Source organism: Cydia strobilella, chromosome 13 (genome assembly GCF_947568885.1).
Source record: "Cydia strobilella chromosome 13, ilCydStro3.1, whole genome shotgun sequence".
In the NCBI taxonomy this organism is placed as follows: domain Eukaryota; kingdom Metazoa; phylum Arthropoda; class Insecta; order Lepidoptera; family Tortricidae; genus Cydia; species Cydia strobilella.
Genome location: NC_086053.1, coordinates 8,712,700 through 8,736,932, shown reverse-complemented (window position 1 = coordinate 8,736,932; position 24,233 = coordinate 8,712,700). Strand labels below are relative to the sequence as shown.

At 35.1% G+C, this 24,233-nt stretch overlaps 1 protein-coding gene across 1 annotated transcript in view; it reads left to right on the top strand.

Annotated features, from left to right (window-relative positions):
- Positions 1-22,172, top strand: part of LOC134746665 (uncharacterized transporter slc-17.2-like) — a 33,951-nt gene extending 11,779 nt beyond the window's left edge. The window contains exons 2-9 of the mRNA XM_063681171.1: positions 11,740-11,866; positions 14,143-14,236; positions 16,660-16,902; positions 17,728-17,899; positions 18,526-18,668; positions 19,708-19,928; positions 20,731-21,031; positions 21,851-22,172. Coding sequence (XP_063537241.1) covers positions 11,740-11,866; positions 14,143-14,236; positions 16,660-16,902; positions 17,728-17,899; positions 18,526-18,668; positions 19,708-19,928; positions 20,731-21,031; positions 21,851-22,048 — 1,499 coding nt within the window. The 3' untranslated portion in view covers positions 22,049-22,172. The remainder of the gene's footprint in view (positions 1-11,739; positions 11,867-14,142; positions 14,237-16,659; positions 16,903-17,727; positions 17,900-18,525; positions 18,669-19,707; positions 19,929-20,730; positions 21,032-21,850) is intronic.
- Positions 22,173-24,233: the final 2,061 nt, after the last annotated feature.

Genomic DNA, 24,233 nt, shown 5'->3' with positions numbered 1-24,233 from the left:
AAGAGTAAGGTATAAGTAGGTTGCACCGTTAAGCGTAATTAGTCATTTGAAAGTTCAAGTGTCTGATCCGATATCTGTCACATGTGCTGGCCACTGAAACGTAAAAGTGTCATAGTGGGGCAGAAGCGCAATAAAAGGTTTTCATTTCTCATGCTCTGAAAGTGGGTCATTGTTGTTCTACAAGGTGTGCAGAAAGTGATACGTTACAGCACTAGAGCATTTTACGTTCCAAGTACGATTTTTAAGCTTTGTTTACGATGATCAATTAAATTTTGGTTTTAAATGGATTTGTTGGACAGTTTCCATTCTGATATTTAACAGATTTAACTCCCCAGTCCATAAATAACGATATGTTTACCTTTCTAAATTGTTAATTGAAGAAGAAGTACTATGTAAGTTTATACTTAGTCAGTTTTTTAATACACAACATGTATTTTACTTTTCTCGTATTCGAAATGCAATTTTTAAGTTCATAAGTCCCGTTGATGTCTTTTGTACTTACCACAAATTCAAGGACAGTATTTTTTGATATATAATTCAAATAAATAAATTTCAGAGGGGGTTACAATAGTCAATATCTTGACCACGTGTGTGATACTTTAATTTAATACATTTTGATAAACATAGGACAATGGGTGGGTACCAAGCAAGAAAACAGAAACTTGTTAGTGTTGCAGCCAGCAACATAATAAATAATACATGAGCTTTCTTGTTGTTGCCAATACTTCAAAGGCCGTTTGCAACACTACTAAATGGAATTAAAACATATTGGTTAATAATACATTCAGATAAAATCAGTGTGTTGCTTCTGGTACTATACAGGACGTCCCAAGACTAATTATGCGAAATGAAGGGAAAGTACTCTTAAATATCGTAGATAGGATATTTTGCTGAAAGAAGACTATGTTATTTTTAAAAGTTAGTAATACTGCATACAATGATTACTTGCTTCGTTTGGGAATCGAACCGAATTAAATGTGGAAAAAAAATCACCCGTAGTAGTTTTATGATGCCAATCGAAAGAATGGACAAAAAATAATAATTCTTCTTAAGTAACATAGTATCTTAAAAGAAAGGAATAAGGTGTTTTTTTTTTCACATTTAAGTCGGTTCGATTCCCAGACGAAGCAAGTCATTTTTAGAAAATCTTTGTTTGCAGTATTCCTAACTTTTAAAAACAACATAGTCTTCTTTCAGCACAATATCCTATCTACGATATTTAAGGTACTTTCCCTTCATGTCGCATAGTCTTGGGACGCCCTGTATAATATAGTCGATTGAACAAAAGCGGCAACAAAAAATCGATTAAGTGGAGCTAAACATGGGGATATAGCAACCCTTGCTTCTAACTTAATGACCTGGCGCCTCGACCAATCAGTAGGTAAACAGGAAGATGCGCGTGCGGCGCCAGGGCGCACATTCCTGCACTTTCACCGCCGGCGCGACGCCGACGCCGATCTCGAGCCTTCCAGACCCACCACGGCACCGTTACGCAAATCAACTCATTCAATTAGACACCATGCCGCGAATGTCTGATTCCGTTTAGCTACGCGACTGTTGCATTTCAATATGCAGTCTTGCCGTATTTTTAGGGGAGTTGAGAGGATGAAAACCGCAGACCGATTTATATGCCCTTGACATACCTTCGAAAAAATAGAAAAAGTAAATCCAAATGCACTGTCAAATTATTAACAAATGTATCTCATCATTATCGATAACAGTACTACAGTCAAGTTCTTCCATAAAAATCAGACTAAGGTTACATGTGATGTGGGTTAAATAATATATAAGTACATAGTTGCTCGCCGCTGACCAACGTAGTTCTTATGTACCTTTTATAAATGCATTTAGATGTCATACACCTAACAAGCAATCGGCTTAGTTAATTGATAAATACGTATCTATAGCTTTTTTTCTGTTTAAAGGAACCGGAAAATTTTTATCGGAAAGAGAGGCTTATTCTGATTGTAATAACAGGCTATAAATTTGATGAAAACTCGCCTTTTTAACCAATGTGTCCTGCCCACCATGACTTACGGTGCCAAGACATGGACGCTTACTAAGGAGGCTATCCATAAAATCCGAGTGGCACGGAGAGCCATGGAGTGCGCCATGCTCGGCATCAAACTTTAAGACCGAGTGAGGAATGTCGAGATCCGACGCCGCACCAAAGTGCAAGACGTCGGATACGTCATTACCAAACTTAAATGGAGCTGGGCGGGACATGTTGCCAGACAGAGTGATGGCAGGTGGGCCAAAATGTTAACGGAATGGTGGCCGCTTTCAGACGAAAGGAGTGCCTGGCGTCCGTTGACTCGTTGGGTGGACGATATTCGGAAGACTACGGGTCACTTCTGGATGAGATTGGCTCAGGACCGGGATAAGTGGCGTACTCGAAGAGAGGCCTATGCTCAGCATTGGGCGATAAAAGGCTGATATGATGATGATTATGATTCATAATAAATCCTGATGAAATCAATTTTTTTAACATGCAGATACGTCTGCGAGCGATACTCCAAATTTTATATTAAAGGAAAAAATGGAAAAACCGGAAGTGTAACTTTTCCATTTTTTCCTTTAATATAAAATTTGAAATCCTGATGAAATTTATAACCTGGTATTACACTCAGAATAAGCTTCCTGGCTCCGAAGACGTAATAAGTTCTACGAGACTATTTAATTAATCTTTTTATTGAATTTAATTGCCTACAGGAAACTCATTGAATTTAAAATATCATAATCATAACGTAGGTATCTATCACGCATGCGTGTATCTACTCAAGACGACATATTTGTAATTAACTACTTAATAATTATCGTCAAGGAGAAAGATATTAACAATAAAAACAACACAAATGATGCATGGCATGTTTGCCCTATTTTTTAAGCATTTTGCATTCACTGTTCTTCGGTCAATACCCCGATGTCATCCATAACAAATTTACCTTGTCGAGAAACTTGTTTTACGGCTCGCTAAAGATGCAAACGATGGTACAAGATGGTACGAAGAATCTCATTCTTGTCTCGTAACTGGATCTCGAAACACAATTGCAATATATTAAAACGTATGAATTACCTTCTTACTTCTTGTAATCATGGCCATGACAATGGGGCCTCAATGAGTTGAATCGTTTGTCGGAGATTTACTCGGACAGACAACTGGGAATTAACTAATGTCAGCTATAATATGAATAAGTAGTTAAATGAGCAGTGCAGTTGCGCAAAACACTTAAGCTAATATATTATCTTATTACGGTTCAGTTAGACTACCGAAGAGGCGAAGAGTATTTTACTCCCATTTCACATTATAACTATTATAAACGAATATTCACGACATTAGGATTTTTTGAGTTGACTGTGGCTTAACCAAAGTTAATCTGATATTGTTAAATTTTGCTGTAGCATCATCTAGTTTCCGGTTTTTTATTGTAGGTAGGGTGAAATCCAGGACAATAAGTGGCGGCAATGCTTCATGCTGTATATAGAAAGAACTGGTTTGCGATAAACATTATTTAGTTAATCAACTGGTTAAAAGTATTTGTAGAAATCATTTTTTACAATACCTGATTAATCATCAATACCTGACAGTTATCTAAGTGATTACTCACTACATTCGTGAAATTCAATAAAATAATCAATATAATTTTTCTCAAAAAACACTAATACACTTACTTATTACCTATCTCATAATCAGAACAGGTAAGTATATTAATAAATTTGCCTTGCAAAAAGCATGACATCCAATGAACCATCAAAATTCAGCACAACAATCTAAAATAAGCCATGACCGATTGCAAATGCAGATTGCGTAATGACGAGTATCAACTATGATTCAATTTGTTAGGTACGTTCGGTCCTTTGACAATAGGGCCTAACGCCAATATTGGGAAATCGAAAATCATTAGGTATTTGCCTAGCTCTCTATCGCCCTTGCGTATTCGACCGATTTTCGATTTCTTCAAGGCGCTAGGGGTAGGCCTTCAGATTCAATTTCAGATTCGACTTTTTAATTAATAGTAACTAATAAGAACTAACAGGTACTCACTGAACGCGTATAGGTACCGTGTGGATAAAAGGAGTAGGTACTAGGTATTTTTAGGGTTCCGTACCCAAAGGGTAAAAACGGGACCCTATTACTAAGACTCCGCTGTCCGTCTGCCCGTCTGTCTGTCACCAGGCTGTATCTCATAAACCGTGATAGCTAGACAGTTGAAATTTTTACAGATGATGTACATATTTCTGTTGCCGCTGTAACAACAAATACTAAAAAGTACGGAACCCTCGGTGGGCGAGTCCGACTCGCACTTGTTTTCTGCAGTCAACTATTCAATAATAACATATTATGTATGTAAGTTTACCAATAAATTACAAATATACACTTCTTTATCCGTTGCACTTGTTAAAATTTTATCAAACGATCGCGAATTGCTTTCAACCTTATCTTGTTTAAGTACATAGGTACTGTCAGATGATACAGATCAAAGTAGATCGTCAGCTGTTTGTTTTTATCTTATCTTACTCGTGTTTTTCACTTGTATTATATAATAATGTAATGTAGAGTCAGCTGCAGAGAAAAGGCATACAAAGTTCTGTAAATTAGTATGGACGTGGGGTACCTTTTCTCTGCAGCTGACTGTACCTACATTACATTATTATATAATACATAATTTTGCATATAGATCGTAACTAAAAGTCCTAGGGTACGTACGTAATGAAGTTAAATCAGTGGTAGGTACCTACTTATTACATTAAATGTATCAGGATGCCTACACTTTTTAGTTCTCTTATTTACACAATGCGTTAAAATAATAATTATTTAATGGCTAATAGGGTTGATCATTTGCTTTGAGTTCATGAAATTTATTATTTATCAAAAAAACGAATACCTACTTAGTTAATTGTCATTTACATAGCTTGACTTAGTTAGTTATTTATTATTCCATGGCCACATCGTAGATTTTTTTATACTGCAAAATTAATTGATTAATTTCACTCGGTATGTTTCCTATGACAATTAGTACACGATAAACATCTAGTTCAAGCGATATTTTCAATAACCGGCTTTCGCTTTCGCTTCGACTCGATTTGTTTTTACTTATTAAGCATAGTATGATACTGGCATAATATATAACGACACAAAGTGCAACTATACAGTTATCCTTTCGCTAGCGCTTAAAAAGAACTGAAGCGAGAAAAAAATATATTTGCTAGTAGGAATAGTTGAGCTCATATCAGGTGAACTCTTTTTTCACTTCACCTGCCCAAACCCAGTTGAATTTGTTAATGTTAATAAAATTATGTACCTATAAACAAGTTTGAGAACAAATCAAATTATTTTATTAAATATTTTGATTTGTGTTTTTTAAAGTAGTCACACTACTATATATAAATTAAAAACTGTAATAGATGTCATATATTAAAGGCCGGATCCGGCCACCACTGGAGGCCTTCGTCACTTTTTCTTTAATACATGACATCTATTACAGTTTTTATGTACCTATAGTTGATTAGCTCACCTATGTTATTATTGCTGTTGCGTTTACGTTTAGGTACCTCTAGTAATCTAATAAAATATAATGTTTACGGATTTAAAAACACGAAAACTAATTTACGATCTTCGCGGGATATGGTGGCGTGTAGTTGTAGAATGAGAACTTTTGTAAACAAGAAAATATATAACCACAGTCTACATATAATATCGGAAATAACCCAAATAATTACGCGTTATTTGTAATATAAATAAAACTCGCTCGAGGGTTCTACGTTTTTTCGTATAGGTGTCAAACAGGTTTGAACATAAATACTAATATCAAGTAAGTATAGGTATGTGAGTGCATCGCACTGAGGCGATATTCATTTATTATTGACATTCAATTTGAAAGTTATAAATAAAGTAAATATCTGCGTATTGACGCGGTACAGTCGAGTTCATACATATGTGTATATTTTTAGGGTTTCGTACCCAAAGGCCCCAAAGGGTAAAAATGGGACCCTATTACTAAGACTCCATTGTCCGTCTTTCCGTCTGTCCGTCTGTCTGTCACCGCTGTATTTCATGAACCGTGAGAAATTTTCACGGATGATGTATATCTTTCATTTCATTTTTATTTTATTTAGAGACCAACTGAGTTATTTGTACTAACAACAATGATTTGTTGTTAGTACAAACACAGGTACAAATAAAGCTTTCATATATGGTGGTATACACTATAGAATGAATGTCAATAAAGATGAATATTTATATAAATAAATTAAAATTGAAGAGAAGTGAATTTTAATCAAACAAAATACAATACACCGGGTTCTGTTGGCGGCGCTGCCGCTATAACAACAAATACTAAAAAGTACGGAACCTTCGGTGGGCGAGTCCGACTCGCACTTGTCCGGTTTTTTTCACCTTATCGCGATGGATTAAGGTTAAAAAATGTATACATATTTATGAACTCGACTGTACTACTTTCAGGTCCCACGAGGTCGTCTACTTCGATTTGACCGCCAACTATTTGCTAAAACCAAATACGTGCCGCTTTTCCGCATTCGCGAAGCCATATCGTGATGTTAACGCGAAACTGACCTCAGTAACTAACACTATTAAAATGTCCAAAATAGGAGGTTCAATAACTTGCATGAAGACATTTATTTATTGATTAACAAATTGCATCATATGGAAAAGTAAAAACGAGTCAATAAGGAAACAACCTTCAATAGTACATATTTTATGAATGTGTGTGGTTAAGCAAGTCGTGCATTTCCATCGTCGTGCATTTCAGGCCATAAATCACGAATAAAATAAATAAGACTGCACAGGGATTCAAACTCCACAGGGGCTTGTGTCTTCTTAATCACCTAAATGCTTTCTCTACAATTTACTTTGGAATATAGTGTTATAACTTTCTGTCGATAACAATTCAGAACATTTGCGGGAAAGTCTTAGGAGCGTGTTAACTATTTACTTAGTGATTCATTATGCTAAAGCTAATAAAACACGCCTACGCTTATTCAAAATTGTGTCAGGGGGTAAAGTCATTATTTATGTTATATGGAATGGTACTATTGAATCATTTTAATTATTTTGTCTGTGCCAAATATAATAGTCATAATATAATCAATCAATATTTTTACATTATATCAATCTTTAATGTAAATATATTTTTACTGTAAAAGTATTGATTAATTTATTTATACAACTAATTCGTTTCTAACGTTGTACAATACTGCACAAGTGCACACACCTACTTAACCCATTACCGCCCATTGTATCCACTTGAGTACACTTGGGTTAAGGTGTTAGATTAGATTTTCTACTGTAACTCTACCTAGCAGCATTAAAAAATGATGGGTTTCAAAAAGTGGGTGTGGGCGGTAATGGTTAGTAATTAGTACCAGCATTGTCGACACTGCTCAAAATAACAATTAAGTACCTATCAACAAATTTTTTGCCTTTTTTAGAAGATTTTTATCTGCGATAGAATAATATATCCCGACACTTTTATTTCATATTAAAAACTTTATTAAAACTCTTTTAGTAATTCTTAACTGTAGCTATACATTTCGACATAATTATATTATTAATGTACACTCAGGGGCTTTGGGGATGCCGGGGATGGGCCTGTTTGTGTGGCAATTACTACACAGCGTGGCCCGTTTTCATTGTCCCTTGATTGTATTGATAGTTACGTATTGTTAAACTACTACGTTGTTCTTACCTACCTTTTTATTTTATTAATATTGTGTTTAATAAACCTCCAAGTCTGTTTTCACATCACCTATTCGAAAAGGGAACTTTTCTTCCCTGCTAGGAGGGATCAAAGTGGCACTTTTCTGTTTAAGGACATTTTGTTGCCAGTATGAAATATTGACACAAAGACATATGAAATTAGTATGCAGATAATCGATTACAATTTCTTTATAATCGATTACGTGCATACAATTTTTCTAACTTAAATAATATTTTGTTGTAATTGTAAACAATAAATGTAATTAACGTATTTTAAATTAATTAATATCATATTTAAATTAAGTAAATTAATTAATTAGCGTAATATTTACAAAGAAACGTAAAAAAACTTGTTTAATAATTTAATTTTTATTTTGACATTTTAGGTCTCCTTAAACGCAGCCATACTTGTCTATGCAATTTAAAAAGTTTATATTTAAAAAAAATTGTACAAATATTTCACAAAGCATTATGCTGTTCTGTATTCTGTATAAATTTGTAAATACTTAGTTTAAATCAATAATAATAGGCCTTTTCATCTGTGTCAGATGTTTTAAGCAGCATCCCGGTAACGACACTAATAATAATAAATATAAGTGATATCAGTCTTCATAGTGTTCTTCCGAAGATTTGGTTCAAAGGGGTAAGAGCTAATTTGTTATCAGTAAAATCTACAAAAATAATGTACTTGATTTTCATTGTATCATTTTAGTTGTTTGCTGCTGTTTTTGAAAAGATATTAGGTACATAATTATGAGCTGTAGGTACTTTTAATTTGTCACTACAGTCACGTCTGAAAATATCGATACGGACAAAGTGCCAGAAGTATGTACCTATACTAAGGTCGTGTACACATATTTTTGGCACTGTCCGTATCGATCTTTGCTTAAAATAATAATGTTTTGAAACCTAATATATGTTAGTATGTAATTTCCTCATAGGTGATGTGAAAAGCAGTATGTGTCACATGGTAGCAAAATTATTTTCACCTTGGGCGTTAACACTTGAATCCCTCACTACGCTCAGGATTCTATGTTAGAATCCCTCGCTACGCTCAGGATTCTATTATAGAATCCTTCGCTTCGTTTAGGATTCAATTGTACGCCCTCGCCGTAAATATGTCATTTTGCTCCCTTGTGACACAATCTACTATTGTATCACTTCTCACTTTTTAACTGACTTCAAGATTTCAAAGGAGGAGGTTCTCAATTCGGTTGTTTTTTTTTTTTTTTTTTTTTTATGTTTTTACTCCATAACTCCGTCATTTCTGGACCGATTTTGAAAATTATATTTTTGATTGTAAGTATATACATACAGATTGGTCCCGTTTTTGTCAAAAAACAGTTCTGATGATGGGATCCATGAGGAATTGAGGGAACTCCTTAAATGTTAAAGGCATACATATAGTGATTTTAGTATTTTCATCAACAAATCAAGCACTTACATTTAAAAAAGTGACATTTGATGAAGTGGAACTGCTGATGATGATCAGAACGGAACTCTTCAATGACGCATAGTTCACGTTTGGCGATTTGTCCTCTTCGTTATGTTTGTTAAGCAAGTTAGGTTCTCAGGAATCATTTTTGTCAAGCTCGAGTTCTGATGATGGGATCCATGAGGAATCGAGGGAACTCCTCAAATGTGAAAGGCATACATAAAGTGATTTTTGTATTTTTATCAACAAATCCAGCATTTCCATTTTAAAACGTGACATTTGATGAAGTGGAACTGCTGATGATGATCAGAATGGAACTCTTTAATGACGCATAGTTTACGTTTGGCGACTTGTCCTCTTCTTTATGTTTGTTAAGCAACTTAAGTTTTTAATACATATTTTTGTCAAGCTCGAGTTCTGATGATGAGACCCACGAGGAACCGAGGGAACTCCTCAAATGTGAAAGGCATACATATAGTGATTTTTGTATTTTCATCAACAAATCCAGCATTTACATTTAAAAAAGTGACATTTGATGAAGTGGAACTGCTGATGATGATCAGAATGGAACTCTTCAGTGACACATAGTTCACGTTTGGCGATTTGTTTTCTTCCTTATGGACCCAGACCCAAACTTGGACCCGGACTCGGACCCGGACCCGGGTCTGAACATGGACCCCAACTCGGACCCGGACCCGGACTCGGATCCGGGTCCAGACCCGGACCCGGAAATGCTACTAGAATAATGGGTTAAGTGGGTGGGTGTTGTTTTGAACTGCGATTCTCACAGAACTGCTATCAGAAAAGTAGGTTAGGTTAGGTTAGAGCTGTGACCCTTACAGAAACGAAATGCTATCAGAAAAGTAGGTTAGGTTAGGTTAGAACTGCGACCCTTACAAAAACGAAATACTACTAGAAAAGTGGGTGGTTTTACCTCCTTTTCTACATAATTAGGCAAGATGCTGTATTTTTCATTTTATTGTCTGGAATCTAAGAGTGCACCATCAACAATAAGTGAACTTTCAGCGGCATCCCCCATTGAAGTCGGTTTTTTTTTTCTTAAAAATTATTGTACATTGTGTACAACATATGTAACATGCAGAACATGCTTATTATGACTGTAAACGTGTTCTAAGTAAATAAAAAAAAACTATATTTTGGACCACCCACACATACCTATTATATGTGTATAAATAATTTTGCTACTCAGTTACAGTACCTACGGTAGGCCATTCTTTGCAATACGTCTTTGGCACAAAAATACAGTGAAACCTGGATAAGTAGGACATCAAGGGACGAGCAAATTTGTCTCAGTTAGCCAGGTATAAATAAATCTGTCTCATTTACAGTGGGTTCCATTAATAGAGGTCAGAATAGAGGATATTTCAGTTATAGAGGTGGTACAGAGGTAGTTAATAAGGTATTTTGTAAACATTTTATGAGTTGTCATCTATAAAAAGATAAGGTAAAAGAATCCTTCTTTAATTTTTTTAGTGTTTAAAATTTTAGCCGAATTTATTTTGAATAATTCTACAAAGGATTGATTTTGATAAATTAAATTTTGGACGGACTTCATTGCGTCTTAGAACTTTAATAAATGAAAATACATTTTTGGTTTTTCGTGTTAAGTACATATTAAGATTTTAGCTTTCGTTTCGATAGCTTTAACTACTTACATAAACTAACTAAATAAAACTTGAAGTCGTTTAGACACAATAAACTAGATGCGGAATTTGTGGATAGACTAGAGTTAGTAAAAATACGGAAATTGATCTGCAATAAAGTCCAAGTTAGAGAGGTCATAGATTGACGTTATCTCAGATACAGATGTCAATTCCTATAACATTCTAACAATAAAATGAAGCAAATGTAATCATTCAAATATAGGTCAAATAATACAGGTTTAAAAATGCGACTATAAAATCGAAAAAACTGATCCCAGTTATAGAGGTTTGTTTTATCTCACTAACAGTGGTAATTAATACTACTGAATCTAGTGTCGGGACCGCACCATAAATCCCAGCTGTAGAGGTTTCCCACTTAGCCAGGTCCCACTTTCATTGTAATATAGATTAGACCAAGTTTTACTGTAATATAGATTAGATTAGCTTTTCTTTTTACACGACTGCCCAAAAAAGGAGTGTATTGTGTATACCTATACCTATATATTTATATGAGAAAGCAATACATTTCTGGTATTGTTTTTTTTTTCATTTATAAACTTAGTAGGTATGATATTATAACACCGATCAACTAACTCTACCGAGTGCCTGCTCTATCGATAAGATTTTAGTCCCTACATAATAGAGAACTCCTGTGAGACTCAAAGTTTGGACATCTTAAATATATTTTAACAAGTCAACAAACTTGATTAGGAATCGAAACATTTCGTACCATTTTAACAATATAGTCGACATACAAAACCTAAGAAAAGCATTCTAATTATAATAATGTTAATACGAGACAATGATCGCGTGACTAGACTATATAGCAAACTAGTAAGTAAAAACTAAGTTATTATTATTTTAACCTTTAAAAAAACAATAGCACACGATAGATTGAATGACAATTATTCTTTGTCCCATAGATTTCGTGCCCGCGCGATTCAACATCGCCCTAATGATGTTCTTCGCGTGCTGGGTCAACTATATGATGCGTGTCAACATGAGCGTCAACATCATCGCCATGGTGCCTGATGACAAAAACTATACATCGTGAGTAAACATGCACATAGCTATATATATGTTTTGTATTATTAATCTACTGACATACGTGTACGCAGATCACACGGATAGTGTCATAAATCTGGAAACAATTTGCATCATAGCAGTTTACGTACTTAAGGGCACCAGTCCGCCGGACGATATCGGACTGTCAGTTGTTCGGAATTGTCAAATTTTGGTTCTAACTCACAGGCCCATTTTGCTGTAAGTATTAGCTTTCCTTAAAAACAAAAGAGATGGAATATATGACATTGAGGACTATGACAGTAGTGATTTCACGTTTTGCATGAATAAACACAGATCTATTACCTATACGGCTACCTTCAGTTTGTATCTGACATATTCGCTAGTGTATGCGTAACTTACTTTCTCTGCATCTCGCTCGTACTGGCATTAGTTAAGTGCGAGCGAGATGTATAGAAAGTACCTAAGTTACACAGACGTTAGCGAATATGTCAGTTTGAAACTGCTAAGGAAGTCATGGTAAGGCTACAGATCTACAATGTAAGCATAAGCGCCATTGTAGAACTACGAGTAAGTATGTGAACAAATGAGGGATGGCAATGAAAGTGTTACCCACATATTTAACTTTGTAAAGCAGCGATCCAATCATAGCAATTGACAAAGGCCTCGGCTCACAGTGAGATATGGGTTCGACCGTGGCCATGCACGTGACGATTTTTAACGTATTCAGTAAAAGTATCGCTTGAAGGTAAATCGGTTATCACTGGAACAGTTCCAAAGAAAAAGGTAACGTTTACACATAAATATATTACATATGACGAACATTTTCACATTGTTTTTTTTTTTCCTTATGAAAATAGATTTCCACTACTGTAAGGAGTAAGTATCTACCACTTAGGGTACCTAAGTATTACCTACATATAGGACGTTCTATTATGCTAAAGCTAAGCTAAGTATCTATGCTGCGTGTTATCCAAAACCATGTAGATGAAAACTCAGTTTGTGAGCTAAGTGCATATCTGCACTGCATCGTATCTACCTAACTCCTTCAAATTACTTTGGCCGTATCGATCCTAATCATCGGATTTTCGAGTAAGGCTTAATGATGTTTTTTATTCGCGGACCATGAGGCCAATTCAAACTTTTTTACCTGTTTACGTTACATGTTCGTCTTTGGGTCACAAACTTACATATGTGTACCAAATTTCAATTTAATTGGTCCAGTATTTTCAGAGAAAATAGGCTGTTCACAGACAGACAGCACGAGTGATCCTATAAGGGTTCCGTTTTTTCCTTTTGAGGTACGGAACCCTAGAAATAATGTTTTTAACCAGTGCACTTCGTGTACAATTTCTATGTTAGGTATTATGTTCATTAACATCACGTTTGATTAGGTTTTTCATTTAATATTTACAAAAGTAGTTCACGTGTTTAACGCTTATGTTCTGATAAGGAATAATTCTAACCCGCGTGCACTGAGAATCTGAGACTAATCTGTAGATAGCTGTTAAGAAAAAGTGTTTTTCTTCTTTCATTTGGTATCATTTGCAAAAAAATAAAATAAAAAAAATGTTTTATTGCCACAACTACCAGAAAAAAAATTACACAAGAGAAAGAAAAAGATACACAATACACTTAATTGCACAAAAAACATTTCATATACAAAACATACACAAAAAATAAAAATTAACAGTAAACTACAATTAGGTCTGTGATTTTGTGGTATAGGCAAGGGGTACCAATCTCAGCTTTTTGCTAAATATATGTGTATATATACCCAGCGCTGATTTACGGACGGGCCCCTCTTTTTTTAGGGTTCCGTACCCAAAGGGTAAAAACGGGACCCTATTACTAAGACTTCGCTGTCCGTCTGTCCGTCTGTCCGTCTGACCGTCTGTCCGTCTGTCCGTTTGTCTGTCACCAGGCTGTATCTCACGAACCGTGATAGCTAGACAGTTACAATTTTCACAGATGATGTATTACTGTTGCCGCTATAACAACAATTTTTTTACTATGAAATGCTATGAACTACCCATAAAGTGCACTTGAGGTTTCGTTCGGCTTACCTCTAAAGGCCAGACAAAGATTCTACTTAATTAGTTAAGACATGATACGGATCCTAAAAAGTACGAACTATTCCAAGATTAGTTTGTATACCGCATTCGCTATCAGTTTTGTCATATCTTTATGTCTGTACCATTGAAAGTAAGAAAGAGAATAAATAGTTTTAACCAACTCATAACCGTGCCATACAAATAAACGTTGGCGAGCCCTCACTTATTTTTCTGTATTTTCTTTTTCAGAGTGAAGTCAGAATGCGAAGCCATAGTGACGGACGACAGCGCGCTGCTAGACAATACGAGTTCCACAATGATCACCAAGCGGCTGCTCCGCCAGGTAAACGGTCGAGCATCATTGTAACCTTCTACAATCACTGTACCCACCAGTTAACGTGACAATACCTAACCATTCGCTCGTAACGGCTGGGTTGTTATTATCATCGCCTCACGTACTATGTAGTAGAAGGTAGAAGTACTACTGGTCAGAGATCATTAAATTTTATACAGGCTCAGACTGTCAGTTCATATGGGCTGTTTAGAACTAATGCTGTACTTTAAAAATTTATAGCATGTACCAGCTAGTATAAACACTATATCTATAACAGTAAATTAATAACATGTACCGTATACCAGTTTTATATTTATAAACAACATTTATTACAATATTAATATTTTCTAGTTAAACCATTCGATTAGTAATGTTAAGGATGTAATTTTGGCGACTAACAACTTTCAGACCGGTAACACATTAGTCGCAATTGTAAATTTATTTTTCCCCTCACTAACTCGGAAAGCCGTCTTTTATCCTTTAAAACAAGCGGGGAAAAACGCATTTTATCCACTAGTGGGGAAAGTAATTTGACCTTGGATGGAGCGTATTTAAGTAGCTTGACAGATAACAAAACGTAAAACGCTCATAATAATGGTTCGTTCGATATTAATTATCATTAAATAAATGGTTTGAGAATCTAATAAAAAATACCAGATTTAGCTTTATTTAATGATTTGAAGTCATAAACCTTAAAATTCCATAATAAACGTTTGTTTTTTTAATAATTATGTTAAATATAATTCTGAACGCACAAGTTAAGTCGATGCAATTTCAAAACGCATCATTGACATTTCATACGTCAGAAATGTCAACATTGTCAACAAAAATTTTACTTAAAAACTTCTCACGTAAAAGTACTGAATTTCCAGAGTTTTTTGTTATAATATCGTAAAAAAATTAGTGATTCCAGTTGATGAAGATGATCTAACGCCTGTGGATGTTGCACTTTCCTCGCTATAGTGAGGGGAAAAGTTTTGTGTTACACACGGGTGCAAATGTATTTTACTTCTCGTGTGTTAAAACACTAGCTACGCTCAGGATTCTATTTTAGAACCACTCGCTTCGCTCGTGTTTCAATTCCACACTCGCGGGTAAAATACAACTTTGCACCCTTGTATAACAAATAACTATTAACTTATTTTTTTTATGTGCAATTTATAAGTACATATTTCTATTTTTAATTTTATTTGCAATGAAATGACATTGTTTTATTAGGATTATTAAAATATTATGCATGTACCTGATGTACCCTAGTAGTAAATGTAATTTACAAACATTTTGCATGTTGGCATTATGTCGACTGAATACTGATTCTTAAACTGTTTTAAGACGTAATTGGAACGTATTCTGGCAAATAAACGTAACTGGCAAATAAAATAAAAATAAAAGTTGGGAACAATCTTACACTGATCGTGATCAATTAAGCCAAAAACTAAGTAAAGCTTGTAAGGTAGACATCCAAGTGTTGTCTTAGTAACTATATAATCATCTTTAAACTTAGGTCTAAGAATATAATATATATATATATATACTTAGGTTGGCATTAGCGTGACAAGCACTAAAACGTTTACCTTACTACGGAAAAAATCTTAAAATTAGTCACTGATTCTCACCGCTGTGACGACCGTTTATAAATGGAACATTGTTTAATTTCAAAATTTGTATAATTATAGTTTGTCAAAGGACTGTCTCAATTCAAACATAGACAGAGAAAATCATACTATCTTTCTCTTACACTAGTACCAGCACCCAAAAGAAAAGGATGAGTATAGTTTTTTTTGTTCTTAATTACTGACAATTTGGTTTGACCATTCTTTTTTCTACTGACAATGACCTAAAAATAAACACCTGAAACGAAGATATATACTTGGTCACGCTAATTTATTTAACTATAATATATTTTGTCAACTTTAAATACAAAACAATACCTACTGTAGTTTCAAGTGTAGTTATTGAGACATAGGTAGTTAGAAAATGACCCAATTTGCGACGGCAGTTGCTCTACTAAATATTGGATAGGTACTTATTATGACCACCCAATTTTATTTATACGTACTGTAATATTAATATAAAAAAAACACTAATAATACAGAGTAGTATGGGTAATATACTATCATGTAATTGTTTATAACATAAGTCAATTATGTTATCGAAATTCTTTCAAAATGGCGACGCTATAGGGGTTCGCGAGGTCTAATCTAACGCGTACTGGCTCATACGGCAGCGTAGTGGCTCATACGTAGAGCCACTAGTTATTATGTAGAAACTAGAATATTGACGTCGCTAGATATAGTTGCTATTACTTTATTAGGTACTTAAGCGAAAACCTTGTCGATTTGCTCAAGTAATAAGTATTCAGTTTCAATGCAAAAAAAACGAATTAGCAATTCAGTGTAAAAAAGTTGACATTCGTTTTTTTTCATCAACAGCCGGACGGCATGATAACTTTTGATTGGACGGCGCAGCAACAGGCCTATGTATTATCGGGCTACTTTTGGGGATACGCCATTACATGTTTGGTTGGAGGAACGGCGGCAGAGCTATGGGGCCCCAGAAAAGTAGTGTTCCTCACAATGCTACTCAGCGCCCTTCTGACTATGCTGACCCCTCAAGCTGCAAGACTGCACTACCTGGTGCTGGTTGCGACTAGATTCGTCATGGGACTAGCAGCAGTAAGTATACTTAATTTGTCAAAGTATTGCGTAGGTACATCGCGTTTACTAACCGTACTGCGTAATCAATGATTATGCAAATTAGAAAACACTTACTCGTTTATTTTATTGAGGTAAAGGTTTTTTTAAATATATGGCATCTGGAAGTCCATGAAATTAGAATGCCAATACTGTTATGTCAGTAAGATATATTATGTAAATAATAGACCAGTGCCGTAATAACTTTCAGATGTCCTATCAGATGAGCTAGTCCGCATTTTGATTAGCATGTTAAAAAAAAGAGTGGTGTGTAACAAATTTTTAACACTGATTTTTGACGGCACTAAAGTAGGTACTTAAAAAAGTGTATTTTGGAGGTTACCGACTGTTATTCCACGTACGGTAAAACGAGGTGGCTTTAGGAATTTGAGGTTACTTTGATAGTTTTAAAATGGTTATAAAATTATCGTTATTCATTATCTACTGAAACATTTCGTGTAACTAGTTAGACTATATATTGATGTTAACCTACTGTAAAAAATCTGGCATAAAAATATATTTTGGCTTAAAAACTGAAATTTCAAAGTCGCCCCTGCATTTGGAAGCCACCCCGTTTTACGGAACTGATGCAAAGTAATTTAAGTGCGCGCGAATTCGCAGATCACGTCACTACGTTTAAGCCATCCCATTTCGTTTCTTTTTTGTTGCCCAGTTTTTGCTCTACATAGACGCTTACAGTTTACTGGTAGTTTTTAATGAACGTTTGTTCATACCCAAAGTGCTACATTAGTAAATTTAGTTAATGCATGGTATGCGAGAATAATGATTTAATCCTTTTTTGTTTAGGGTTTCATGTTTCCCGCCCTCCACGCGCTAGTGGCGCACTGGGCGCCCCCCGCGGAGAAGGGCAAGTTTGTGAGCGCGCTGCTGGGCGGCTCGATCGGCACAGTGGTCACCTGGTCGCTCACTGGACCTCTTATCGAGAACTTTGGCTGGGATTACGCTTTTTACATTCCAGGTAAATACTTTAACTTACCTCATAGAACTTTACGGGTAGGTATGTTGTAATTGAGCCTACGACAACAATATTTACTGTATTCAAGGCGCGTCAACAGTTAAGACATTCAAGTAAGACGCACTACACAATCACAACATACATACATACATACACACTACATACTATCACAATCGTTATGTGCAACATGGCATTTTGTAGTTTTTCTATTATTCTATTTGCAGTCTTAATTTTATGAAAAAAAAAATGACAAACATGAATACATCATTACTTACATGTAGGTAGTTAAATTAGTTTCTTAAAATCTCCATTCTCCCTGGTTAGATCACTTAGCCTAATTATTTGATTATTATTCGACGGCTAAGGGAGTAGTATTCTAATAAAGTTTTTAAACTCCATCAAAATTAGCATTTCTTCGAAACTACGGTTACCGTATATTAAAACTTAAATCTTAGAACCACTATCTATGTATTTATTTTACTCTGGTCTGGTTACACGGACAAATTTACAGTTAGTGTACCGCAAAAAAATTGTAATACTCCTTTTACGCTATTTTAGCTCTATCCAGCGTTGTGTGTCAGGTATCAAAAAGGCAATGGCTTTAAATAAATCTTGCACTTTGTTTACAGGAGCCATTGCTATTGTTTGGTGTGTGGCGTGGTGGGCGCTAGTGTATGACTCGCCCGTGCAGCACCCGCGCATATCCGACAAGGAACAAAAGTACATACTCGAAGCTATCGGCGACAAAGTGCAGCAAAACTCACATAATAAGGTAAGGCACTAAAAAAATTGTCTGTTGTGTGCAGTATCCGCCAAGTAAATCAAACATCCTAAGTGAGGCAAGGAATGAAATTGAAATTTTGTCTGGGGTATGATGCAGTGGACGCTTATGTACCTATACAGAGCAGCATCTGCCTAAAACAAAAACATACCCTAGAAGCCATCGTTTATCCAATAAATAAACGACCAACTGTATCAAGACAGAAAATATTCGACTGATTGTCGACCATAACTCATTGTTTGATATGTCAATCGACGACAATCGTGATAAATTCTGAGTTGAAATTTGAAGTCAGACACGCTCTATTTATTTTACTGTTAAATGAGGCGAAAACAAAAGTGCTTACAGTATTTGGTGTTTTTAGGATAATAATCATCAGCTATAAATTCGGCTAATTAAGTAAACGAAAAGCAATTAATTATGTTGGAAGCTAATATAAGTAGGTACTATCCTTATTTTAGTTTGTGTTTTTTGCACAGTAAATAAGTTAGTAATAGCTAGTTTAACTGTCACATTGAATTATTTTATTACCAACCAGTAGTTTCCAACGCGCATTAACATCAGTTTATCTGTCTGCTTTGTTTTATAGTGTTAACTAAGGCAGTGTTATCAAGTTTCTACAAAAAACAAAGCACGTAAAGTGCAGACATTACTCTTGTAAAATGCTAATGTTGTATTGTAAAACCTATGGAAACATGATGGAAACGTAGGTACTTTGTGGTTTGTAAACTCAAGCTACACTGACGAGATTTACCATTGATGTCTACGACATATTTCTATTAAGGTACATACTTATACCTACATATTAAAAAATATGTGTACGCACTTACACCTTAGACAATAAAGTCGTGTTCACATATTTTTGAGCCATTTGTCTGGATCGATATTTTTGCCTTCGACTGTACATGAATAGGTGCCTGGTAAATATTGAGGTTCTATTGGTACCTACAGGTTGAAACCTTAATGGTCATTTTATTCAATAATAAAATTTATTTTAAATTGGTAACATAGATTATTTATTTCGCTACAGGTAGTACCCCCATTCAAGAGCATTCTCACCTCATTCCCATTCCTAGCGATGGTCGTTCTTCACTACGGGAGCAACTGGGGCCTGTACTTCGCGATGACCGCTGCACCCAAGTTTGTGTCGAGCGCGCTGGGCTTCAACCTGACATTCACTGGCACATTGGCGTCGCTACCGTACCTCGCTAGAATGATCTTCTCATTGGTCTTCGGAGCTATCGGTGACAGGTGAATGAATACAATAATTACATTTCACAATTATGTTTTGAAATTGTGCATGATCAAGTGTGTACCAATCATGTTTTGAATAACATTTAAGAAAAATTACGAAACATGATTTTTGAAAGTAGGTAGGTATTAGAATTGCTTGCAACAGCCTGACTGCTAAAATTACGAGACTTCGTTATTTCAGTCCTAAGATTCTACCTACTTCATAACTTTCTCAAATGTTAACTGCAACTGTAATTTTATCAGTTCAGTACATACCTACCATATATGCCTATTACTTATATGAACAGTTGCAAATCGCTGCTTACTTAAACCAACAATATCGTATTATAAAATCATGAGAAAAGTAAAACATATGTGTACCTATTTTACAAAACATGAGTAATTAAGTATACGAGTACGTCGTATTTCTTGAAGGCAATTTCTATTAAGGCAAAAGAATCGTTATTTATGGGTCCGGAAGTAAACTATCAGAATGCGTATTACCTATACGATAAATCCGTTTAGAACCCAATTTTTATTGAGCATCGTCAAAAAATTAAAAAAAAGTATCTACGTATCGCTATCAACCCACTTCACAGATAAACAATGAGTCAATTTCAAGCATGTGTAATAAAAATATTTCATCGTATAGGATCGTAGTATCGTTAAAATAGGAAAAACCTGACATGAAACATTGTAATTTAGTAATAAGTACTAAATGGACTTGCTCAGTGTTCAACAAGTACCTTAATCAGGAATTCCATATTTGGTATTACCTGCGTTTATTGCACTGAAGGGTACAATCTTAATTCCTTTACAGAATCGTGAAACAGAACGTGGTGTCCACAACGTTTATGAGGAAGTTCTTCTGCCTGTTTTCCCATGTGCTGCCAGGGCTCCTACTCATCGGCCTTGGCTACACTGGCTGTGCGCCCGTCCTCTCTGTCGCACTCATTACCTTCTCCATGGGGTCGAACGGGGCAGCAACACTCACAAACCTGGTGAACCACCAAGATTTGGCTCCGAATTTCGCAGGAACGTTGTATGGAATTGCGAACGGAATCGGAAACACAGCTGGATTCGTAACTCCGCTCGTCACGGCGCATTTCACTAAAAGCGGGGTAAGGTTTTATATATGTATTTTGTGCAACTAAATTGACAAGTAGGTATTTTTTCTACGTGTGGTCTTGTAAATAAGCAAAAAATTACTAAAAGACATGACCTGACCTGAATAAGAGCCACTAAGTAGGTATAGGCCAGAATGCCAGCTGCCGATACCATCAAAGTTATATCTATCTTTGATCAAAGAATGCGCTTAGTGTTTCAGCCGCTACATGAAAGTGCCATCATATAAATATACATATCTAATCCAATCAATATTCGTTTAACGACGAACGTTGTACATGTACAACTCATTTGACTTTTTAATTACAATTTTTTACTCATTCATTATTAGTAAGGTATAAATAACTACTAATACTAAATGACTAAATGAATTAATTGTTCACGAATCTTAAGCACATGTTTATTGTTCAATCTACACTAGAGCGCGTAAGTTTATTATCCTATTTGTTGCACATACCTACCTCTACACCCTCCACTACCCACCACCCCACCCACCCACATCCTAAAAAAAAGGTAAGGCCGTGTTGGGTACGAGGAACATAGTTTATTTTGCTCGTGGCACGAGGATCAGTGCTATGGGAATTTCCTACAAGTATTTCCTTACCTATTTGGTGTGCTAATATAATAATAATTTAACCCTACATAACATAACCCTGTATTAACTGTTAGAATTACCTTACTATGAGTAAAAATAGACATATTATATTCTTTGAATGAGGTAAATAGCACCAACACAAACTTCATAACTTCTCATCGTTAATTGTTTGTTCGTATAATCGATCAATTGTTAGCTAATTATAATTGTATAATTACAGAATGGCTTCTCGGAATGGCGGCCGGTGTTCATGACCGGAGCATCGCTTTACATCGCTTCGGCACTTTACTTCATCTTGTTTGGTACTGGAGAAACGCAGGAATGGAATTATGTGCCTGTAGTTGAAGAGGACGAGAGAGATAAAAGGCCGAGCGCTAATTCAACTGACACCACCGTTACGATCCCTGTTAAATCGTAGATTATACGTAGTTAAGAATAAGTAGTGACTTTCAAAGTGATGTTATGCATTATTCGTAATGAGAGCATGTCTGTCAGTATAACAGACCAGATGATGACATATTTGAGGATATAGAATTTGAGGATAGTCTATTAAAAGAGTATTACGTATTGTGTACAACCGCCTCTGAGCTGCATGTTATAGATTAATTTACAAGAGCAAAAAAATACTTGCATCTCAGATAATTGTAACCATACATACCTACTTATAACCGAAACGACTTGATCAATCTACTATTGAGTTAAAAATGTGACGAGGTATCCACTTATTGACTACTGTACAGAACTTTGGTTGTCAGGTCTCATTAAAACAGCTGAAAACATTCCCGAGACTTCGGTTCTGAAAGAAGATTGGGGATAATATAGAGTTGATTTAGAATTAATCATTGTAGCTTAGCTTCGTTTACATGTTGAGTGTTTATGGTAATGCGTAAGCAGACACTAGATACACAATTGAGTACTAGATAAACAATTGAGTACTTTGTTTTATAAGAGAACTATTAGACTTTGTTACTGGAGTTTAGAAAAAAAGCTAGACAAAAGTATTAAAAAAAATAACAATGTGTGATTAAAATGTTGTGTAATTCAAAACCGGCTGCTCTATTAGTCGTCTTTATTTGTTAAAGTATTTATGATGAGCTATTTTGGTCTTAGTTATATTTTGTTTAAACAATAATAATAAAATATATACATTTATATATTTATTTATATTAAAATGAATTAAACACAAAGTTTTACTTAAATAAATGAAATAGGATTCAAGCTTACCCTACAAATGTTGTAAGCTGAAAGTGTTATGACTGTGGAAATATTTATACGACTGTGATGAATTAAACTTGCACGTAAATGTAAATTATTTTTTAAATAAATATTAGACTATAAATTTGTTTTGTTTTTCTTTAACTATAATAGCCATACCACGAGTTTACACTCTCGCTCGTACTGACGAATTGGTGCGATAGAAAGGTGCAAAATCGCTGCCAACTTAATTAGCTTGGACCCAGAAAATGAGCTCGCAATTAGCACCAATCAATGTGTAAATAGGCCCTTTGGCCATAACGATATCAAAATAACGCAAGTACGCAACATGATTATAATGGATCGCAAGTTTTTAGTTACTCTTGTCTTTCGTAAGTGAACCCCGTGCGAGTTTATAAGAAAAAATCGTGTCATCGAGTTAGGCAGCTGTACTTTTGACAAACAAAGTTACGGCATTATGTACGGACGGAGTCAAATACGAAACACGAAGTTGTGTGAATCTTTGTTACTCACCAACTAAAAGCCATATAGTTTTACAATAATACCTAAGCATTTTCTGTTCTAGCCAAAGAGTAAAGTAAGTATGGTTCTAGCCATCAATAGGCATTATATAGTCATAATATAGTCTTTTTCAAATGGGAAGGGTAGAATGACACATGTCAACAAGTGATTATATAGGGTTGCGAGCAAGTTGTAAGTCACACTTGTGACAATGCAAATTAGAAACGATTTTTTATGATTCCCGATTAAATCCGCAAAGGACATATAAACGATTCTATTGGTGATGATTTATATTTTTAAGTAAACATACCTTCACAGTTGGACGCGACTGTAACGATCTGACACGAGCGGAATCGATTCGGTCGAATGAAACTATTGCAATTGAGTTCCGTTTTATTATTATATAATGTTAATGAAACGACATTTAAATTTATCTTTTTATTTTTATAACAATATTATATATTTTGGTGATTTGTGTCTATTAGGTATAATGTGATATTTGAAGCTATGAGATATATTTTTTTGGCCTATTAGGGTCCGTTTTTGAAAAATTCATTCCCTAAGTTGGTGAAAAAAGGATCGAACTTGAAATGTCGTAAAGACACACAATAATAGAACACGAGAAAAGTGATTTCAGCGTTTTTATATATTTAAGCCCTAATGGAGTTAAAATGTGTTGAAAGTTTAAATCGGGAGCAAAAATTTTTTTCAATAGTGAACTTGAAAATCATGAGCTAGGATGATTTATACATAAATTTATTGGTTTATTAGAAACCACAATTCCCCTAATGAGGGCGCCACTGGATGGTCGACCCAGTCCGTCGACGTACCTACTCTATACGAATACGCGGCACAATGAGGGGAAGGCAAAGTCATTAAGAATTCAA